Source organism: Centruroides vittatus, unplaced genomic scaffold (genome assembly GCF_030686945.1).
Source record: "Centruroides vittatus isolate TY-2023 unplaced genomic scaffold, ASM3068694v2 contig_337, whole genome shotgun sequence".
Lineage (NCBI taxonomy): Eukaryota > Metazoa > Arthropoda > Arachnida > Scorpiones > Buthidae > Centruroides > Centruroides vittatus.
The window spans coordinates 450,749-473,718 of NW_027122161.1; the positions used below are offsets into that span (position 1 = coordinate 450,749).

At 33.4% G+C, this 22,970-nt stretch overlaps 1 protein-coding gene across 1 annotated transcript; it reads left to right on the forward strand.

Annotated features, from left to right (window-relative positions):
- Nucleotides 1-4,630: 4,630 nt before the first annotated feature.
- On the forward strand, nucleotides 4,631-18,469 carry LOC136974017 (patched domain-containing protein 3-like). Its single transcript, XM_067268784.1, has 5 exons — nucleotides 4,631-4,682; nucleotides 8,846-9,843; nucleotides 10,574-10,754; nucleotides 11,264-11,717; nucleotides 18,248-18,469. Exons 2-5 carry the CDS (start codon nucleotides 8,853-8,855, stop codon nucleotides 18,467-18,469), a joined length of 1,848 nt encoding a protein of 615 aa, XP_067124885.1. The 5' UTR covers nucleotides 4,631-4,682; nucleotides 8,846-8,852.
- The last annotated feature ends 4,501 nt before the right edge of the window (nucleotides 18,470-22,970 follow it).

Genomic DNA, 22,970 nt, shown 5'->3' on the forward strand with positions numbered 1-22,970 from the left:
AGTACGGTTTTCTAAATACTGTATCTCACCCAAACAAAAAATGTGACGTAGTTCAAAAAATGCAGATTTTTAGGAAAAAAAAAACAGAAAGTTCAATGGAAGTAGCAGCCATTTTAACATTGGAGAAAATGTCCATATAAATCTCCACATTTAAAAGAATACAAGTAACTAAGTGGCACGTCATCCTATGGGCAAAACGGTCAAAAGCCTAAGGCCCCATCGATAGGGGACCCAAACCAATCTTTTATAATAAAATATTTTACCTAAAAAATTTCCTATTAGGAAAATGAAGTCGAAACTGTACTAGGACTCTTTAACTCAAATTCGCCTAGGAAGATATAATCCGAGATTACCTCAAAAACTTCGAAATCTTGGAAAAACCTAAAAGTGGAATCGTCGATGCATAAGTTCAAGAAAAGGCGCGAACTGTTATAGAAAAAAAAGTAAAGGATGAATCATCGATTGCGCCATCTGTCGAAACTAGAGATTGCAATCCAGCAGTGTTTTCAATCCAGCTGGATTTTTGCTGGACCAACATCATTCCAGCTGGATCCAGCGCGGATCCAGCGTAGATGTATTTTTGGTGCAATAAAGTGTTATCTATCTATCTATCCAGCAATTTATGTTCTTTTTTAAAGAAATAAAACATTTTTTTAAATACTTAAGAAACTTTCATTATTTAGACTGGTCACTACAAATCAGCAAAACTTCTTACACATTTAGGTAATAAACTTCACTTTGATTCGGTTTGACACTTGAGATAGAGATAATTAACTTTAAATGTTTAGTTAGATTATAATTATAATGTAATCTTTAAGTTAAATAATAACAAAGGTAATTCTACTAATTAATTTATATTAATATATTATAATAATGTAAAGACAGATAATCAGTGGCTAAGTGGCTATCAGTCTTACCTGTTTTCTTATATAGGCTCTACATATCAGTCTGTAGTTATTTATAACTAATTTAACTATTTGTGTTAGTAAAGTAGTGAGTAAGTAATTAGTAGTTGTTTAGTAGTTAGTTATTATTATCACAATCACGAATCATATACATTCATATCATCATATATCTAAGATACTGATACTCATTAATTTAATTAACTATTTAACTAACTAGGTATTTTCAGTTTCTCGCTAATTTTCACAATAAAATTGCCTAGCCTAGCCCACTAACAACTTATAGAATAAAAGTTAAAAACTCTTACTTAATACAATTACAGTAGAAGTTATAAAATATTAGTCTTGAATAAAATATTTTAAAGGATTAAATAAAATTAAATCAATCACTTCTGTCATTTTTTTGACTTTTCTGGAAGTAGGATCTCAAGAAACAAATGGTATTGATGGTGTTGTCTCCTAACCTACTTCTTAATGAACTGCGCTGCGGAGAAAGCCCTTTCTGCCTCTACATTAGTTGGTTTCAGGGTCATCAAATAATCATAAATCGTCCCGTCACGTGATTCATTGACGAAACGATTGACCTTAAAGCAGAATTATACACCAGGACTAGGAAAGGAGTTACTTATTTTATTTAGCGCGAAGACACTTTATTTAGCGAGAGCGGAAAGCCAACTGGCAATTAGATCAGCAGAGGCAAAAGGGCGAGCGGTGCAGTGTAGAGAGGGGGTGTAGCACGTGCCGCACTGAACGGCAACGTCACTCTTGCCGCCGAGCGATAGCGCACGTAGCAAAGCGACAACGCCGACAACGTAGACTTTTGCGCTGGATCCAGCAATTGCAATTTCTAGTCGAGACAAAGGGTAGCTAAATGGTATATAAATAAAGAAATTAATACAAAATTAGAAAAAAAAAAACAGAACTAGGTCCAACTGTATCGGAAGGGAACCGACACGCCGCCTATTCTCAGATGCCGTCCCACTACTGCACGACGCGGGAGCTTTTGCCTGCTGCGTTTCCGCCCTGGGCCGATTCGCTCCTCCTCAGGCGACCTGGTCACCCCGGGTTCACCCGAGACCACCATATCCACGTCGCCCTTAGCCGGGACATCCGAACCACATAGCACCGCGTGAAGGTATTCTCCCCTCCTCCAGCCGTCCTCTAGTTCCGGCCTCCAGGCGGCTGGATTACAGGAACGCGCCACCGCTCCCGGCCGATGGCATCCACTTCGCAACGTCTATACCTGTCTACCTTCCGCGTTTTTCTTTCTGCTCCTTCGTTTTCTGCTCGTAAACTGTTTTATACAATTTTATGGGATGGATGGATCGATTGCTGTTTCTTAGTTTCTAGTATCCGATTTTTTAATTGAGCGAATATAATTATTGTTAACGATGGGAGATGGCGCTGCGTACTTTCTTGTCACGTGCTAACTTTACCTGTTTTCCTATGATCGATAGAAATAAAGCCTGCTGTTACAATAAATTAGAAAATTACTATTCTGTTGATTCTGTTGTACAGTAGGTTATTGTTAGTGGAACTGGGTAATTCTTTATCAGTTATTACGCTGAAGTAATGAATTATTTGAGTTTTAATACCGATGTTATTTAGACTGTTTTTACTGTTTTACTGTTTACGTTTGGTAAATAAAGTATCTAATCCAGCTGAGAAAAGTGATACGGCTCAAAAAATGCAAGTAAAAGGAAAAAATAGAAAGTCGAATCGAAATGGTAGTCATTTTAACACTTCCATATCAAAAAATTCAACAACGAATTGCTTGACTTTTCCGGAAATAAATTTAACATTACGTGTGGCTCCATTTGTTACAACATTTTATTTAAAACCTTCTTATTTTATTAATTATTACAAAGTGGAAAAAAAGCTTAATTTTGAGGGTAGAGATGAGTTTTATAAAAACAAAAAACAATGAATGAGGAGTAAGCTCTTCATTAAGTCCGATCCCATTCGATATATGACGTATGACCCCCTCGACCTTTAACCGCCAAAATTTAATAGCATTAACCTCCCTAATACATAAACCTCGCTGTAAAATATCTGAAATTAATAATAATTACTAATATAAATACTTTTTAAAATAAAATCTCGTAACAGATGGCGCAGTACACAATTTTTAACATATGCCGAGAAAGTTACGCAACTCGTTGTTGGATTTTTTTTTTGATTTTTTTTTTAATATTTTAATATAGTAATAAAATCATTTAAATGTATTTTTGGAATATATTCCATCAAGTTCGAAGGGTATCGTGCCATCAGCTAATCGTTTAAGTCCCTTTCCTCCCAATTTATTCTCTATGGTATATCAACTATATCTACCATAAAATTTATCATTTTTAAATGCTATTAACTTTTCCTCAATACTTTATCTTAAATCGTACACTTCCTTTTTTAATAGCCCGTATCTAAATTTCATGGACTGGTCTCTCTTTTAGTTTTGAGCCTGCGTGTCATCTTTAATAAATATTTTATTTTTATGGACAAAAAGAGGGTCTCCCACTAACAGAAGGCACCAAATCAATCTTTTATAAGAAAATATTTCCCCGACTGAAGTCGACACTGTACATGGGGCACCCTAATTCAAATTTGCCAGGTCCTCACGAAGCTATAACACGCCCTATTCTCATTCTTGATAGTCCAACGCTTCAGATAAGATCATGTAATTATCAATTAATAAGAAGGTTTGAGAAATGTTTAACAAATATCACTAATTTAATAATAAAGCTTTCTGAATATAAAATATGTAAATAAAATATATAAAAGATTTTAAAATATTCATCAATCGAATAGTAAAAGAAATTTTCCTTCTCGTTTGACCTCGTTCCTTTCTCATTTAAGAAAACTCTTGTCCATAAAGAAATTTTTATTTAACCTACAGAGAATGTTGCAATCAAAATAATAATAAAAATAAAAAAACCTATTTTCTAAAATCATGTTAATCGTGTTAAATAAGCTTGTAAAAAGTGTTGTCATACGGATTTATTACTATTGTTTTTACTTAAAAATTGACATATGAAAGAAGAAATCGAAAAATTGCATATAAAAATGGAGGTGTCGGTTTTGTTATTTGAAATTTTAAAATATTATTTAGCTTTATTTCTTAAAATGATTAGCGTAACTCACTGGTTGAGTTCACGGGGTATTTGACATTAACTTACCACAAAATAAGTAAGCCTACAGTGGCGTACTTATGGGGGTGATGTGTTTTATGTAATTTTTCGTCATTCCGATCGACCTTTCTACATCATCCTCCCAGATCAACCTTACTCCACTGATGGAAATATACGCCGTATACCTTGCACTGTAGTTATAATAAGGTCAGTATATTAGTTAAAGGAGCTCATAAAAAAGCTATTCTCCATTATTTATGACTTCATCTAAAGCTAATTAAATCGTCCACTTAGCGACGTATAAGACTCGTAATTAAATACGCTTACTCGTTTATTTTTTATGTTATAAATAAAAAAAACTTAATGGAAACTTATGGCAGTATTTTAGGATTAACTGCGATTTCATCTTTAAAGATTGCCTTGAAAGAATGAGATTCTTCTTTGGAGAAATTACACAATTATAACAGCTTTTAATCTCATCCTCGATACATAGCTTATATCTCTTCATTGTGCAACCTGAATTTTTAACATTTCTATTTTTTTTATGAGTTGGTTTACTTCGCTAACCCATTTCTTTACCGGCTTTTTCATTAGTGATAGCGTGTTCATAAGTTGTTCTATTTAAATAGTCGTCACAAGTTTACGTAATTTCATCCAGGTAAGTATTGCATCTTCTCATTTTTATATCAGTTAATTTAATTAATTTCGACATAATTAATACTAATTAGATACAATAAAAAAATCAAAAAACTTCGCTTAATACGAATATAATAATAATGCGTCTAATTGTTATTATAGTTTTTTTTTATATATGTATGTAATAGCACACCTCATAAGTATATAAATTACAAGATATTTATATAAATTAGAGTTTTACTGAATATTTCGTAACTTTAAAGTTTAGGGTAGCTATTTAAGTAATAATTATTAATTGTTTTATTTTTAAAAACAGAAAAGGAAAGTACATATCTCGATTCCTTTTAAGATTATAATTTGTGGAATTTTTTACTCGATTTCGGGGGACAAGTGCCTTGTTTTCTCTCCCCAAACGCCCATGGCACTAAGAAAAATGAGATGGGACGTAGGTCAATCATAAATCTACGTCCTATTCTCTTCCTAAATCCATATGAGTAAAAACAATAAACCAAATTTAAAAAAAAATTCAAGTAGAACACATAAAACAATAGAACAAATAATAGATTTTTTATTACTTATAAAAAAAAAAGTTATAATTTACAAGGCGTGTTCGAAAAGTTTCAAGAAATTTATAAAAATCTATCTCTGGGACTTTTAGAATTGGCTACACTTATACAGGGTGCTTCAATGCTAGTACTGTATAGAAGTAACTTGTTATTCCCGATGTGTAGTGGAAAATTGCCTTCTGCGTGGTTCTCCACAATATGCAAGTCGATCCTATTTTGGGGTTCTCAAAAATGTACGGTCCTACAACCAATAGCGGATCCAGAAATATTTGGGAGGGTGGAAAAAGGAAACAATGTACATTAAAAAATGAGTAAGACTTGGATAGAAACGTTTTATCGTTTTATATATTAATCAAAAATTATTTGAAATTAATAGTGCTGTCTTTCAATTTATAATCTATAAAATGAAGATATATCAGACATTATCTCAAATTTAATTTGTTTTTTTAATATTTATTTTTCATCTGAAATAATGACTTATGGGGCTTTAAAAATTTTTATTCCCTAAAATGTAAATGAACATTTACCTGTATTATAAGACCTTAACAATTAACTTACAATAATAATTTACATATAAACTTAATTACAATTAAAATTTACAGAATTTAAAGTACCGTACCATTATTGTTATCCGTGACCAAGAATAAAATCTTCAGATTTGTAGATAAAAATCCAGACAATCTTTCATTCACAAACAGCATTTTTACATTGCAAGAATCAACCAATCGATTTATAATAAACCAATGGGATAAACCAGGATATTCTACATTATATTTCAAAATCTTTTAAAAATAACTACGCCCATTCGTGATGCAATTCACAGAACAAATGTATCTTTTTACATAAAGCATGACAGAGAGGGTGCCAGATGGGCCAGAACTATTTACAAACGTAGATCCTCATTTCTCTCCAAAAATCAATAAAAATCTATAAGCAAAATCAATAAAACATAATATATATCACGCTTTTACATATATGCATTACTAACTTTTTGGCTTATTTGTATCCGGCCAATGGCCAACTAATACCTTTACTGTATTTGGATTTGCATCGAAATACATGTTTGTTTCATATAAAATAATATATATATTACTATAAGAGCCAATATTTATATTAAAGTAATTTTATTTGCTTTCAAGTTTTATAAAAAAAAATATATATATATTTTTTTCAATGTACCGTACACTATATCTAATTTCTAATGCGTTAGAATTTATTGGAGTGTTCTATTTACTCAATTAACAACGCCTTAAATGACCGATTAATATATATATAATTTAATACCAGGTGGCGACTTAATCTCTCGCCTTCGGGCCAAATTACATAGTATTTGTTTACTTAATTAGCCAAAATGTGGCCCGATAATAAATCCGACTATATTTTGCTTTCCAGGCTATGGTGTATATGTAACAAGGGAAAGTATTGGAATCGTGTCAAATTTGATCCTCCGAATTTTTTAAAAATCTCTAAGTTTTGAGACCCCCTGAATCCAAAAATGTCAAAAAAGGCATATGTATTGTGTTGTGTGTGTTGTGTGTGTGTGTGTGTGTGTGTGTGTGTGTGTGTTGTGTGTGTGTGTATTGGCCTCTATTTCGCTTAATATCTCAGGACGGGTAATGATAAAGTATCGAAATTTGACACTGTAGCTTATATATAAAGAGCATTGATGCTATTAAATTTTGGTTATGAAAGGTCAAGGGGATGGAGAGTAGAGTGTGTTTACGTGATATATCTTATGAGGGGTCAGACTTAATGAATATTTTACTTGTTGTTAGCATTTGTAGTGTTTTATAAAACATCTCTAACCTCAAAATTAAAATTTTTTACTATTTTATAATAATTAAAAATATATAAATTTGTTATAACAAAATCTCATAACACGTGGTGCCACATACAAATAGTTATTTATTTTGATTAATAATACAAATGTTGTTTTTTAAATAAAATCTTAAAATTGAATCAGTGATATGCACGCGATGACCTCAGCATATTAAGGGATGTCCGGATTCCGATGAAATTTATCGTGGACAAAGTTAGGGACAGAGTGTCACTTCTCACCCCTTACCAATACTAGCTAAAGGAAGCGTTTTTCTTTTGTTTTTATCTGATACCAAACGTCAGTTGTGTAACAGGCTTTTCTCTCTTTTCATCGATCTGGTCGACGAAAGTAAAGTTAGCACGTGACAAGAAAGTACGCAGCGTCATCTCTCATCTCTAACAATAACTAAATTCGATCAATAAAAAAATCGGATAAGGGAAACTAAGAAGCGTCGATCGATCCATCCGTCTCACAAAATTAAATGAAACAGTTTTCGAGCAGAAAACGAAAGAGGAGAAACAGAAAAGCGGAAGGTAGACAGGTATAGACGTTGCGAAGTGGATGCCATCGGCCGGGAGCGGTGGCGCGTTCCTGTAATCCAGCCGCCTGGAGGCCGGAACTAGAGGACGGCTGGAGGAGGGGAGAATACCTTCACGCGGTGCTATGTGGATCGGATGTCCCGGCTAAGGGCGACGTGGATATGGTGGTCTCGGGTGAACCCGGGGTGACCAGGTCGCCTGAGGAGGAGCGAATCGGCCCAGGGCGGAAACGCAGCAGGCAAAAGCTCCCGCGTCGTGCAGTAGTGGGACGGCATCTGAGAATAGGCGGCGTGTCGGTTCCCTTCCGATACAGTTGGACCTAGTTCTGTTTTTTTTTTTCTCTCTCTCTCTCTCTTTTAGTTAAGTTTTCATTTATATACATATATGTGTACTTTATTGCTATTCTCTGTCTCCATAGAAGGCGCGATCGACAATTCGATTCTTTAAAATCATCAGTTTCATTGACACTTTTTTTCGCCTACGCCCATAATATCAAAAATTATTTTTAAAAGTGGCTTTAAATGTACTGTACTTAAGCTGAAGTTGTATTCTAATTTGTAAAGTATAAAAACGTAATAGATAGATTGAGTTTTGTTGCTATCCCGGCTGTTATGTATACATAACAAGGGAAAGTATTGGAATCGTGTCAGATTTGACTCTCTGAATGTTTTGCAAATCTTCCTGAACCCAAAAAAGAAAAATGTTTTTTAAATTTTTGTGGATATGTATGTATGTGTGTGTTGGCATCTATTTCATTTAATATCTCAGGAAGGGGTGAAGATTAAGAAACGAAATTTAGCACTGTAACTTGTGTATAAGAGGCATTGATGATATTAAATTGTGGTGCTGAAAGGTTAAGGGGAGGGTGTCACGTGTCATATCTCACGTGGGGTCGGGTTTAATAACGATTTTACATGTTGCAAGCATTTAGAAATTTTTATAAAACTCGTCTCTATCCTCAAAATTGAGTCCTTCACTTTTTTGTAATTGAAAAATATATAAAATCTTTATAACCAAATCTTATAATAGATGGAGCCATATATAATTTTATTTACAGTATTTATTTATGATTAGTAATTAAAAATTATTATAATCGAGAATTATCAGTTATTTATTATATTTGCTAATATACATCTAATATTAGCTATAATATAAAATAATATTTAGTACGATATTAAATCTGCATAAATTGATTAAAATATTAATAAGTTATAGGCCTACACAGTTTCTCTATAATTATTTAAAATTTTTTCTATTGCAGAACCGCCATGAAACTAAATTTTATTAACAGTTATTTATCAATACAGTTTAAGACGTTGGGAATTTATATTGCCAATTATCCTAGTTACTTTATTACCATTCCTATATTTGTATCCGTAATACTTGCTACGGGTCTTCAAAAATGGCATGAAAATAACAATGTAAAATATCTTCTCGCTCCCGAGAACACGAGACATATTAAAGAAGAAGCTGTCATAGGAAAATTATTCCCAATGAATTTATCCTCGAATGCTAGGATGGAAAGAATGAATAGAGAACCGTGTTTTGCGGTTGTTCTAATTACAGCCAAAGACAAAGGATCCATTCTTCGCCAGCATATATTTCAAGAAATCTTTCTTCTAGACAAAATCATTTGGAATATAACTACTACAGGGATTAAAAATATGAAATACGAAGATCTTTGTGCAAGAAATAATAAGAAGTGTTTCGTTAATTCTATACTTTCGCTTAAAGAGAAGATAGAAAATACGAATAAAGGAAATTATTCTATAAAATATCCTTTAGGTAGAGAAGGAAAATATGATATTCATTTCAATAGTGTATATCTAGGAGGAGTCGAATTGGATAATAACAATAACGTAATGAGCGCGAAGGCTTTGAGGTTATTTTATTACTTGAATGACGATTCAGTTTATCGAAAAAGAAATGCAAAGAAATGGTTAACGAGATTCTTGGATACTATGGAATCGATTACTACCCAGTTTATAACTATTGATAGATACACTTCGATTTCTATTGATCAAGAATTCAGCGCGGTTGTACATCGGATATTTCCTCGAATACCTTTAGCAATAATAGCAATATTAATATTTTCGATATTAACTTGTTTATATAATAGTTGGATAGAAAGCAAACCGTGGACTGGAGCGATAGCTCTGACTTCGGGTGGATTGGCTCTGATTTCATCGTTCGGCTTGATCATGTACTTTGATGTACCGTTCATTGCTTCGGTTGGATCCATTCCTTTCTTAATTTTAGGTAAATATAAATATTTTTATGTTTTGTTAAGAATAAATAAAAATTGTACATAAATAATAATAAGTATTTCCTTTCAAAGCACTCTTAATGAAAGATTTTAATGAACCATTCAGGTTTGGTTTTGGTTTTATTTGTTTACGGCAACATGGCCGATCTGCCGAGTGAGATGCTTTCGGAAGGACTTCATATGGGAAATTGGCCCCTAGTTAAACGTGAAGAAAACCCGAAAAATCCACCTGGCCAGACCGTTGGCAAGGCTTAAATCCACGACCAAATACTAATGTTTAATGGTTTTATTCACTAGGCCATCGATGAGCTCTTCGGCCATTCAGTCATTTTTAAAATTAAGTCTTTTTTTATTAACAATTGCTAATAATTATGAAAAATGTTTTTATATGTCGGCCATCCGGCCGTCTCATTCACTGTGTATTGAAATGCATGCCTTAGGCTCACCTCCTTTACATTTAACTGCAGTTACTTCTATCTCTCATGCTTTGTCTTCGTATCGCAGAAATTTTCTTAAATGTCTTTAATTTCCTGCTTCTTTGCTTATTTATATATGATTAACAACACAAATACATAACCACTACTCGTAGTGGGAAAGGAGGATACTCAGAGGAGCATAACGAAGGCCTTTGTTATGAAATTAAAATATGAAAAAGGACTACAATTCACTGCATATATTTGCATTTATCTTAAACTTTATTTTCTTAAAGAATTTATATTTCAGGTATAGGCATGGATGATGCATTTGTATTTTTAGCTGCTTGGAAGAGAACCGATTCAAAGAAAAGTATCCCCGAAAGACTTGGACAAGTTTATTCTGAATCAGCAATTTCTGTGACTATAACTTCTATTACTAATTTTACAGCATTTTTATCCGGACTTTTTACACCTTATCAAATGGTGAGGTATTTTTGTTTATTTGCATCAGTAACAATTTTATTTTGTTATATTTATCAATTGACATTTGTTGGAGCATGCATGGCTCTTTGCGGATATCTAGAAGAGAAAAAGAGACATTCTTTAATATTTATAAAGTTGGATGAACCCAAAGGTAAAAATTGCTCTTATGTAAATGTATATATGAAAATATAAGTGAGAAAATATATCATTACTACTTATTTTCAGAAAATCGATTATGGTTTCGAAGAATCTTTTGCACAAATCAAGCCTGGAAATCCGAAAACAATAAATTAAATTCTGTTTCAACAATTTGGGATGGGCTCGGTAACATTTTAACGCCTTGGTCCAGCAAAGTTATCGTTTTGTTGATATTTTCTTTTCATATAGCTGTGGGATTTTGGGGAATTACGCATGTAGATGTTGTAGGAAATGCTTCTCAATCCACTGCATCCGATTCATATTTGCTGCAATACTTTCGGAAGACATTTACCCATTTTTCTAATTATAAAAATAGGTTTCAGATAGTTATTAATCAAGAAATTAATTACGCGGATGAAAAAATTCAGATTCAAATTGAGAAAATTCTGTCGGATTTGAAAGCCAATGATCTAATAGAAGATTCTCTAACGGAGTCGTGGCTCAGATCGTACATAACATTCCTGAATCACGAAAAGATGTCGTACTTTCTGAAGGATTACGATACCAGCAAGAAGAGTGATTTTATTAAAGTATTAAGACAATTTTTCCTTCGTCATCCCGCTGCACAACGTTTTCGCAATGATATCGCTTTCAATTCGAACCATAGTGCCATAATAGGGAGCAGGTTCTTATGCCAGACTAAAGTCACAGAGAATGAAGAAATCGATATCATTACGTTACAAAAGACAAGAACTATTGTGGAAAAGGCACCATTCGAAGCATTCCCATACATATTTTATAATTATTTTGCCGATGATGTAGATTTACACGTAAAATTCACGGTTAAAATGTTAATTAGTGTAGTCGTCATTATAATTATCATTTGTTTTATATTTATGCCCGATGGTATCACTATTTTTTCGGTGGCTTTTTCGGTAATCTCTACAGAAATCTGCACATTAGGTTACATGGCCCTATGGAATGTCGAATTGGCACAAGTGTCAATAATTATTTTAATTATGTGCGTTGGATATTCTGTAGATTATGCCGCTCATTTATCCCATTTTTACAGAGAAACTAAGAGTACGGATCATAATTTGAGGCTTCGTAACACTATCAATTCTGTCGGTGTGGCCATTTTCCAGGGTAGCATTACTACCATTATATCAGTATTACCCTTAGCGTATCCCTTAGCTTATATATTTGTTGCTGCATTTAAAATCATATTTCTAGTAATTTTGTTTTCGGCCATTAATGCTTTAGTTTTCTTACCGGTTCTCTTAACAACGTTAAATAGTATTAAACAAAGCATGGGTGATAAAAATAACAATGCCAGCACCGGTATAAGTGAGAACGTGACAAAAAGTATCCAATCGACGAAAAATATCGATGGAAATATAAATGTAGGTTTTTGTCCCTCCAAGGAATTCTAATTAATTAATTAAAATCTGATTCTCCAGTTAAAATCACTGATAATATCATCAACCTTAAACGTAACCTAATCACGTGAAGAGAATGAGTTTATGCAAATAAAAATATATTAAAGTATACTATGAGAAATGTAAATGTTTATTACATTATTGATTTATTTAATTCTATAGTGCAATTAGAGTTTACTATCATTGTAACTAACCCCCAGGAATTTTTTGGGAGTGGTCTGTCCAGAATATGACGGGCCTCGTCTTTCACCCCATGGTAGAGCCTGGTCGAACCCACTGTGAGCTTGAAAAAACGTCCTCAATGCCTATAGAGCGGTTTAAAAAATTCGATGCAAATGTAAAAAAAATTACTATTTTATGGAAAATTTCTTATTCAAATCTTGATTCTATAAAAAATTTTAATATTAAAACGTTTTATAATTAATCGTAGGATTTTTCTCATGTATTTTTTAAAAAAACTCTGCTCTGTGAGCACTAAGAGAGCTTTTTAAATCATATCCATTTTGGGTTCGGCTAGGCCCATAATAGAGGTGGCCATGACATACAGAATTTAAAAAACTATGCTAAAAATGGAAACCATTTTTACTACTTCAGTATTAAATCTCAAATAATGCTTTTGAAATATTATATTTTCTTCGGCGTAATAAATAATAAAGAATTAACCAGTTACACTAACAATAAAGTACAACAGAAACAATAGACTAGTAATTTTCTAATTTATTGTGAAAAATTCGATCGGAAATACGATTTAAAAAAAGCATTTTTAACTTTTTTTTAAATCTGACATCAAACATCAATTATAAAACAGCAGGCTTTTTTTCTATTGATCACAAGAAAATAGGTAAAGTTAGCGCCTGACAAGAAAGTACGCAGCGCCATCTCCCATCGCTAGCAATAACTAAATTCGATAGACTGCGTCTGTGAATAAGCGGCGTGTCGGTACTAGGGTTTCTCAAACGGGATCCCGGGATCACGGTTGTTTTTTTAACCCGGGAAATCCCGCAAATTTCTTAAAAATTTATTTTTTTCTTATTTTGTGTTAAGATTAAGGAAATTTTGCCAATAGAAAGTATAAAGAACTCATAAACTGTCAGAATACATTTGTATTTATTAATTTTAAACCTACTTATTAGTTTTTTTTAAAATTTTTGCTCGTATGGCATGTCACAAATGGTCAATAATCAATACGTAGCTTATTTGTGGCAGGACTCTGAAAAGTCTTTACTTGTCAGAACCTGTATTATCTGGAATAATTGTGCTTACGCTGTCTTAATTTTTAACCATGCCCAGTAACTTCAATGACTGCGTAACGCCAGGTTGTGCAAATTGGGCAACGATACAAACGAGTACGAAGTCTGCAAATATGAAGTGTTTCTTTATAAACCCGATTATTAAAGACGAACGAACTGTCGAATTATTTGGCTATAACCTCGATGTTTCTATTAAGGCAGCAGAGGTAGACAAATCAAGAATACTAGAGAACAAAAGAAGTACTACGATCTCGAAAATGAACTAGAAATCTTCCAGGCTATGGGTGAAAAAACACAACACCTGTCTTCTCTTAAATGCATTAAAAACGATTCCACTCACATGAATTGAATCGGAAAGGGCATTCTTGGTAGCAGGCTTTTCATTAGTTAAATAAGAACCAGATCGAGTAAATGGAGTATTGACCATCTTTGCTTTTTAAAATCTTATTATAAAAATGTACAATAATATTTTGTATTATGTTTCATTTAAATCACGAAAATTACCTTTTAAGTTTATTAATTTTTTTTAATTTCAACTCAATTCAAAGCTTTTTTATTGTTGTGTATGCGATTTCCAGCAAACTGTAATAAATTTTTTCTATTTGTGAAAATTTCTACCTAATTCAAAGGTAATTTTTAATGTATATCTTACACAGCATTATTAATGTGATTTTGGAGGTTGCAAATTACTTTAAAACATGAAAAATAATTATATCATTTGATTTCAAAATATTTTGTATATCTTAAATATAATTAATTCTATCCTGGAATTTCCTGGAATCCCGGTAAACAGTTCACTTTTTTCCCGGAATCCCGGGACAAGCAAACGACCGGGAAATGAGAAACACTAGTCCAGGGATGAGCAACACGTGACCCGTTAAACATGTTTATGCGGCCCGCCAAGCATTTCTATAATTGAATTTATTTTATCGACTTTCTCCCATCAATATATTGTTATAAAATTAATTATAATAAAATGGTAGTACATACTAAACCGAAACAATTTTTTGTGACGAGTTACTCACTTGTCGGCGACTTGTTCAAACATGCAATACGAACGCGCCGCGTCTGTGCTTGTTTGTGTTTGCTTCTGTCACACAATCAGTCAGACTGGTAAGCTGTTAACTAGCAATTTTAGCAATTCTTGTGTTTCTTGAAAGGCGTGAGTACAATATTATTGTCAAAAAGATAATATTAGAGTTTTTTTATTCAAAATTAAGTTTTCTTACAAATTTTTTTAACTTTCAAATTTTTAATCCATAATAGCATGTCGGAAAAGCAAAAAAAAAAAAAAAAAAAAAAAAAACGGAAGGTTGCGGATGAGCACAGGCATTTCCAAGAAAAGTGGAAATTTGATTATTTTTTCACTTTCGTCAAAGATAAAGCTGTATGCTTAATATGCTCAGAGACTGTGTCGACATTAAAAGAATATAACATAAAAAGGCATTACGATACAAAACATGAACAACAATATAAAAACTCAACAGGACAACTCCGGATAGATAAGTTTAAACAAATGGAGAAAAACTTGGGAAACCAACAGGCTATTTTTAAAAATCAAGCTATTTTATCAAATACGGCAGTAAAGGCAAGTTTTGTTGTCAGTCAAATACTGGCAAAAAAAATGAAACCCTTTACAAATGGAGAGATGATAAAAGAATATCTGACTGCTGTTGCAGAAATAGCATTTCCTGGTATAATAAATATTATTTCAAACATTAGTTTATCAAGATTCACCATTGCAAGGAGAATTGAAGACTTGTCCGAGAACATAGCAACAACGCTTCGTGAACGCATTGCAAAATTCGAATACTGTTCTTTGGCACTTGATGAGAGTTGCGATATTATCGATACAGCACAACTGGCTATATTTTTACGTGGTATTGACACCAAATTTAATATTACCGAAGAATTGTGTTCACTGATTCTAATGCAAGGGACTACAACTGGCAAAGACCTGTACGATGAACTAAAGTCTGTGTTGGAAAATTTTTCAATTTCATTAGAAAAGATTATTGGTATATCGACAGATGGAGCACGAGCAATGTCAAGCATGGAGGTAGGAGTATCGGGAAGGCTATTTCAAGACATTAAGAAGGTCGCAGGAAGGGAAATATTCGTTAACCACTGCATAATTCACCAGGAAAATTTGTGTGCGAAAAGATTGAGTTTGCCAAATGTCACAGTACCAATAATTAAACTAATCAATTTTATAAAGTCGCGCGCGTTAAATCACCGTGAATTTAAAGAATTCCTGAAAGATTTAAAAACTGAATATGGCGACGTGGTTCTTAATACCGAAGTACGTTGGCTTAGTAGAAGTGCAATGCTAAAAAGAGTATACAACTTAAAAAGCGAAATACAATTGTTCTTGGATATGAAGGGATATGCCTTTCCTCATTTCGGTAATAAAGAATGGATGTGCGATTTTGGATTTCTTATCGACATGACTCAGCATCTCAATGATCTTAATGTGGAACTTCAAGGCAAAGGACAGTTTATTCACAATTTGTATGATAAAATTCAGGGCTTTGAGCGCAAATTAAAATTGTGGAAACAGCATCTTTTGCAGAATAATGTGTCTCACTTTCCACATTTACAAAAAGAAAACGTTACTACTTCTCAAAAATACGCACAATATATAGACATTTTAATCAACGAATTTCAATTACGATTCCAAATGTTCAAAGCTGAGAAGACAGCGGTTTCCATGAAAATGTTTTCCTCGCCATTTAATATCGATGTGGGTACAGTTCCCGAAGACTTTCAAGTGGAAGTGATTGACATGCAGAATAATACCGATTTAAAAAATATATTTTTCTCAGTAAACATCGAAAATTTTTATAAATCTTATGTGAGCCCTGAGAAATTTCCGCTTTCGACGAAAAATGCAAAGCAACTGATGTCTCTGTTCGGAAGTACGTATGTTTGCGAACAATTATTTTCAACAATGAAATTAATCAAAAATGACCACCGATCAAGACTGAGTGATGCACGATTAGAAAGCTGCGTACGTGTAGCTACCTCATCAATTCCGGCTGATATTGATCAGCTTGTATCGAAAAAACAGTGCCAAATTTCTCATTAAAAATTTCAAGTAAATTCGTTTTTCTGTTCTTTTCTTGTTTGTTTTTATTTTGCATTAAAATTTGTATATGAAATCTTTACTTTTTTTAAAATTTTATATTTTTTTATTCTAATGTTTATTATAAATAAAGTTTTGTAAATTATTAATAAGTGTTACTTTATGTGCGGCCCGGCAAAAAATTTTAGAATTTAAATTGGCCCGTTGATTAAAAAGGTTGCTCACCCCTGCACTAGTCGATACCCTTCCGATACAGTTGGACCTAGTTCTGCTCTTTTTCCCCCTTGTCTTGTCTTGTCTTGTCTGAGGGTTGATATGGAGATTTCAGCTTCTTGGCTATGTTCTCCGATAGGCTGCCGCTTTTTCCCCCTAATTCAGTATTAATATATATATATATACAGTACAGTATATACCATTTAGCTACTCTTTGTCTCGACAGATGGCGCAATCGATGATTTATTCTTTAACTGGTAGATGTGACAAAATTTGGAATAAACGTAGCATTCCTTTCAAAGAAAAATTGTCGCGTTGTATGTAATGAAGTCATAAAGATTTTTCTTTGTCTTCATTAATTACAACTTACTTTATTACAACGCGAAAATATCATGGCGTGTGATACGAGCGAAAGTTTCAAAGTTCGATGAACACTTGGGGACAAAGTCGAACGGAAGTGTAAAGTTGATTAACCAATCAAATTAACAAGACCGAAAAGAAAAATACTTAAATGTTATTACAGCATTTAAATTGTAAATGTATGAAATCTTGGAATTTTCAAAAATTTAAAATGGAATCAGTGATATGCACGCGATGACCTCAGCAGATTAAGGGATGTCCGGATTCCAATGAAATTTATCATGGACAAAGTTAGGGACCGAGTGTTACTTCTCACCCCTTACCAATACTAGCTAAAGGAAGCGTTTTTCTTTTGTTTTTATCTGATACCAAACGTCAGTTGTGTAACAGGCTTTTCTCTCTTTTCATCGATCTGGTCGACGAAGGTAAAGTTAGCACATGACAAGAAAGTACGCAGCGCCATCTCTCATCTCTAACAATAACTAAATTCGATCAATAAAAAAATCGGATAAGGGAAACTAAGAAGCGTCGATCGATCCATCCGTCCCACAAAATTAAATGAAACAGTTTTCGAGCAGAAAACGAAAGAGGAGAAACAGAAAAGCGGAAGGTAGACAGGTATAGATGTTGCGAAGTGGATGCCATCGGCCGGGAGCGGTGGCGCGTTCCTGTAATCCAGCCGCCTGGAGGCCGGAACTAGAGGACGGCTGGAAGAGGGGAGAATACCTTCACGCGGTGCTATGTGGATCGGATGTCCCGGCTAAGGGCGACGTGGATATGGTGGCCTCGGGTGAACCGGGGTGACCAGGTCGCCTGAGGAGGAGCGAATCGGCCTAGGGCGGAAACGCAGCAGCCAAAAGCTACCGCGTTATGCAGTAGTGGGACGGCATCTGAGAATAGGCGGCGTGTCGCTACCCTTCCGATACAGTTGGACCTAGTTCTGCTCTTTTTTTTCTAATTTTGTATTAATTTCTTTATTTATATACCATTTAGCTACCCTTTGTCTCGACTAGGGATTGCAATTGCTGGATTCCTCATCCAGCAAACCAGCTGGATCCAGCGCATTCTTCAGCCTGCTGGATCCAGCGCAAAAGTCTACGTTGTCCGCTTTGCTACGTGCATCGCTATCGCTCAGCAGCAAGAGTGACGTTGCCGTTCAGTGCGGCACGTGCTACACCCCCTCTCTACACTGCACCGCCTGCCCTTTTGCCTCTGCTGATCTAATTGCCAGTTGACTTTCCGCTCTCGCTAAATAAAGTGTCTTCGCGCTAAATAAAATAAGTAACTCCTTTCCTAGTTCTGGTGTATAATTCTGCTTTACGGTCAATCGTTCTGTCAATGAATCACGTGACGGAACGATTTATGATTATTTGATGACCCTGAAACCAACTAACGTAGAGGCAGAAAGGGCTTTCTCCGCAGCGGGATATATATGCAGTTCATTAAGAAGTAGGTTAGGAGACAACACCATTAATACCATTTGTTTCTTGAGATCCTACTTCCAGAAAAGTCAAAAAAATAACAGAAGTGATTGATTTAATTTTATTTAATCCTTTAAAATACTTTATTCAAGACAAAACTAATATTTTAAAACTTCTACTCTAATTGTATTAAGTAAGAGTTTTTAACTTTTGTTCTATAAGTCAGGGGTGGCCAACAAGTCGATCGCAATCGACCGGTCGATCACGATGCCAATTTTGGTCGATCGCTCGCGATGTCTTGACTTAATGTGTTACACTTTGTAACTGAATGCAACGCGTGAATGTAACGCGCAAAAGCAACAATATGCATGCAGTTATGACTGGACTCGTAGAAAACACAGCCATTTAGCTTGAATATTTGACACTGTCATGCGGTAGCTTCTTTTCTTTAGTATTAACAATATTATTATTATTAATCAATATTGTTTATCCACGGTGACAACGTTGAGTTTCAATTTTTCATTTGTTTAAAATGTAAGTACCTGTTCTTTATGTTTTAAATTAAATTATGGCTTTTCTTACCTATCTATTTACTTGATAAGTGAGCGTTTTCGGCAACAGACCTCTATATTTTTGGATTTTTGGAAATACGTCAATTGAGAAAAATATCCCAGAATCACCAAATGTAGCAAATATATTTATTCCTGTTTCGGAACTACATACGCGTGTGAATTGGCATTTTCATACTTAAAGTTAACGAAGACTAAACATTTTGTCCGGACTGATTCCCATACTGAAGAATCATTATTATTATCTTTGTCAGGATATACACCTAATTATGTTTCCTTGGTAAGAGACGTGCAAACTCAGTCCTCCCATTCATGTAACGTAATAAAATAAATTCTAAATCTGTCTTCATCAGCAGCTAATTTGAATTAATAAATATTGTTAGTAATTACTCATGTTGTTTTAATTCCCCCGGACGTGAGTATTTTGGCCCGTTAAATAATTACGTTGTTTTTTACGTAGGTAGATATACAGGGTGTTTTAGTACAAAGAGCACTCCTCCGAGCTATTGATAGATTAGCAAAAAATAAGTCTAAAAGTCTTATATCATTCTTCCATGATAAATTTTCCTCGCCCAAAAAAAAAAAAAAAAATCGCGAAAGTAAAATCTTATAATCAAATTATCAGCCGTACTGTGCAGTTTTATAACAACTTTTTCAAGTTTACGAACAAATAGTACCACAATTTATACATTGTAATTGATAAAAAAAATTAAGTTATATTTTAAGTTAATAAAAATCTATCTTGAAAGTGTTGAAAAATCGATTTTTTTAGGTGCCGCCTGTACGGAATGAACTCATAACTGCAAATATCAAAAGTTGGGTCTGGAAATTTATTTTCTTTATGAGCATATATCTTGAAAGCTTAATAAATGATTTAAAAAATAAGAAAAATATATGTTCAAAACTATTTTTTATCTACCCATAGTTCGCGGGAGTGCACCTTGTACTGAAGCACAGTGTATAAACATAGTATGCATTTCACACCCCCTCGCCACTTAGACTATGCCTACGACAACAAGTCGATCGCGAGACATTTTTACAATAAAAAGTAGATCTTATGTACACAAAAGTTGGCCACCCCTGCTTTAAGTGGTTAGTGGGCTGGGCTAGGCAATTTTATTGTGAAAATTAGCGAGAAACTGAGACTACCTAGTTAGTTAAATAGTTAATTAAATGAATGATTATCAGTATCTTAGATATATGATGATATGAATGCATATGATTCATGATTATGATAATAATAACTAACTACTACACAACTACTAATTACTTACTCACTACTTTACTAACACAAATAGTTAAATTAGTTATAAATAACTACAGACTGATATGTAGAGCCTATATAAGAAAACAGGTAAGACTGATAGCCACTTAGCCACTGATTATCTGTCCTTACATTATTATAATATATTAATATAAATTAATTAGTAGAATTACCTTTGTTATTATTTAACTTAAAGATTACATTATAATTATAATCTAACTAAACATTTAAAGTTAATTATCTCTATCTCAAGTGTCAAACCGAGTCAAAGTGAAGTTTACTACCTAAATGTGTAAGAAGTTTTGCTGATTTGTAGTGACCAGTCTAAATAATGAAAGTTTCTTAAGTATTTAAAAAAAATGCTTTATTTCTTTAAAAAAAAGAACTATAAATTGCTGGATAGATAGATAGATAGATAACACTTTATTGCACCAAAAATACATCTGCGCTGGATCCGCGCTGGATCCAGCTGGAATGATGTTGGTCCAGCAAAAATCCAGCTGGATTGAAAACACTGCTGGATTGCAATCTCTAGTTTCGACAGATGGCGCAATCGATGATTCATCCTTTACTTTTTTTTCTATAACAGTTCGCGCCTTTTCTTGAACTTATGCATCGACGATTCCACTTTTAGGTTTTTCCAAGATTTGGAAGTTTTTGAGGTAATCTCGGATTATATCTTCCTAGGCGAATTTGAGTTAAAGAGTCCTAGTACAGTTTCGACTTCATTTTCCTAATAGGAAATTTTTTAGGTAAAATATTTTCTTATAAAAGATTGGTTTGGGTTCCCTATCGATGGGGCCTTAGGCTTTTGACCGTTTTGCCCATAGGATGACGTGCCACTTAGTTACTTGTATTCTTTTAAATGTGGAGATTTATATGGACATTTTCTCCAATGTTAAAATGGCTGCTACTTCCATTGAACTTTCTGTTTTTTTTTTCCTAAAAATCTGCATTTTTTGAACTACGTCACATTTTTTGTTTGGGTGAGATACAGTATTTAGAAAACCGTACTAAAATGTAAGCAGCAGGAGCAGAGGAGGCACGGCAGAGATGAAGGGATACCAAAATTTCAAACTTGTTATATAGGCGAACTAATAAATTAATAGAAAAATGTCACATACGACTATGAGTTATATTATCACGTGTATTGAACATTTTTCTATGGATCGTTTTTAAAAATTTTCCCGGAATAGATTGTTGATGTGTTACAAATGTCACCGTGCAAACCGTCTTAATCGAACCACTACTGGCAACGATAGATTTTCATTACTGTCTGCACTGTGAATTTAGTGTTGTCACCTGTAAACACTAGAACAAAATAGCATTATATTCCACTGAAATGCTTTAATCAAAACATCTTTGAATTATATCACGACAAAATATTTTATTTAATAAAGTAAATAAATATACATAAAACAATATTTGTATACGTATTTATTATTTAATAATTAACAACATAAATCGACACTTCAATCTTTGACATTTTTTATGTCGTGCACAGATGGAAAACGAACGAATCATATCCGAATGGTTCATGCAGGTCATAAAAATACCGTATTTCTCTTCAAACATATAACTGTAGTAATCTTTCAGCACACTAAAGTTAATAAAAAATGACCTCATATCTTTCATGATCCAAGAACGATTGTATGCAGGGGCGGATCTACATAGGGACTAACTAATAGGACTCAAGCCCTGGGCCTCTAAGTGTCAATGGCCCACTTATAATAATAAATTTTAATACTTTTTCATTAACAATGAGCTATTATCGTATAGTAAAAATATTATAATATAATAATAATGATAATTTATAGTATTATTTGTATTAACAAAAAATGGGGCTCTGTCGAACTTCAATAAGCCCTAGGCCCTAAAAAACCTAAATCCGCCCCTGATTGTGACCAATGGATTTTACGTGATTTTGGATAGTTGGATGCAGTAATACGAAGTATGTCACAACTGTACTATGTTAGAATCGCTCTCATATTTAAATTTCACAGCAATATAATCAATAGACGATGATTATCAGATGAGCGCCCATTGCTTAAACTTATTTTCGGATTAAATTATATTATGCCGATTCGGATAACTTACAAATTCGTACAGACTCTTCTTGTTAGTCATCGATTGATTACATCTATAGAACATTGCGCAAGCTTTAGAAATATTTTAAGTTATTGGGCTGTTGCTTAGAATTTTTAAACTAGATTTCAGTTCATTAAAGCTTGACGCTATTGACTATATAGCCGTCATCAATCTTATTGCCAGATGTAATTCGTAATTAAGCTGGCTAGCGTGACTAAAGAATGGGATTCTCGTATATAATACACGAAATTTTACAACTTTTAACATTAAAAATGTACTGTGTTTTCTACTTTAAAAATATGGTATAAATTGTAAGATGTGGGCATCATACTATAATATCCGCGATATTCGAAAAACGGAACATACATTGTCCTATAAAATTGTGGGTGCTGAA

Bases quoted from the DNA above. Each gene is read 5' to 3' on its own strand.
- LOC136974017 (XM_067268784.1), top strand. From the start codon at position 8,853: ATGAAACTAAATTTTATTAACAGTTATTTATCAATACAGTTTAAGACG. The intron at 9,844-10,573 runs GTAAATATAAAT...TTTATATTTCAG, and splicing joins CATTCCTTTCTTAATTTTAG to GTATAGGCATGGATGATGCA. The intron at 11,718-18,247 runs GTAAAATTCACG...TGTCTCGACTAG, and splicing joins CCGATGATGTAGATTTACAC to GGATTGCAATTGCTGGATTC.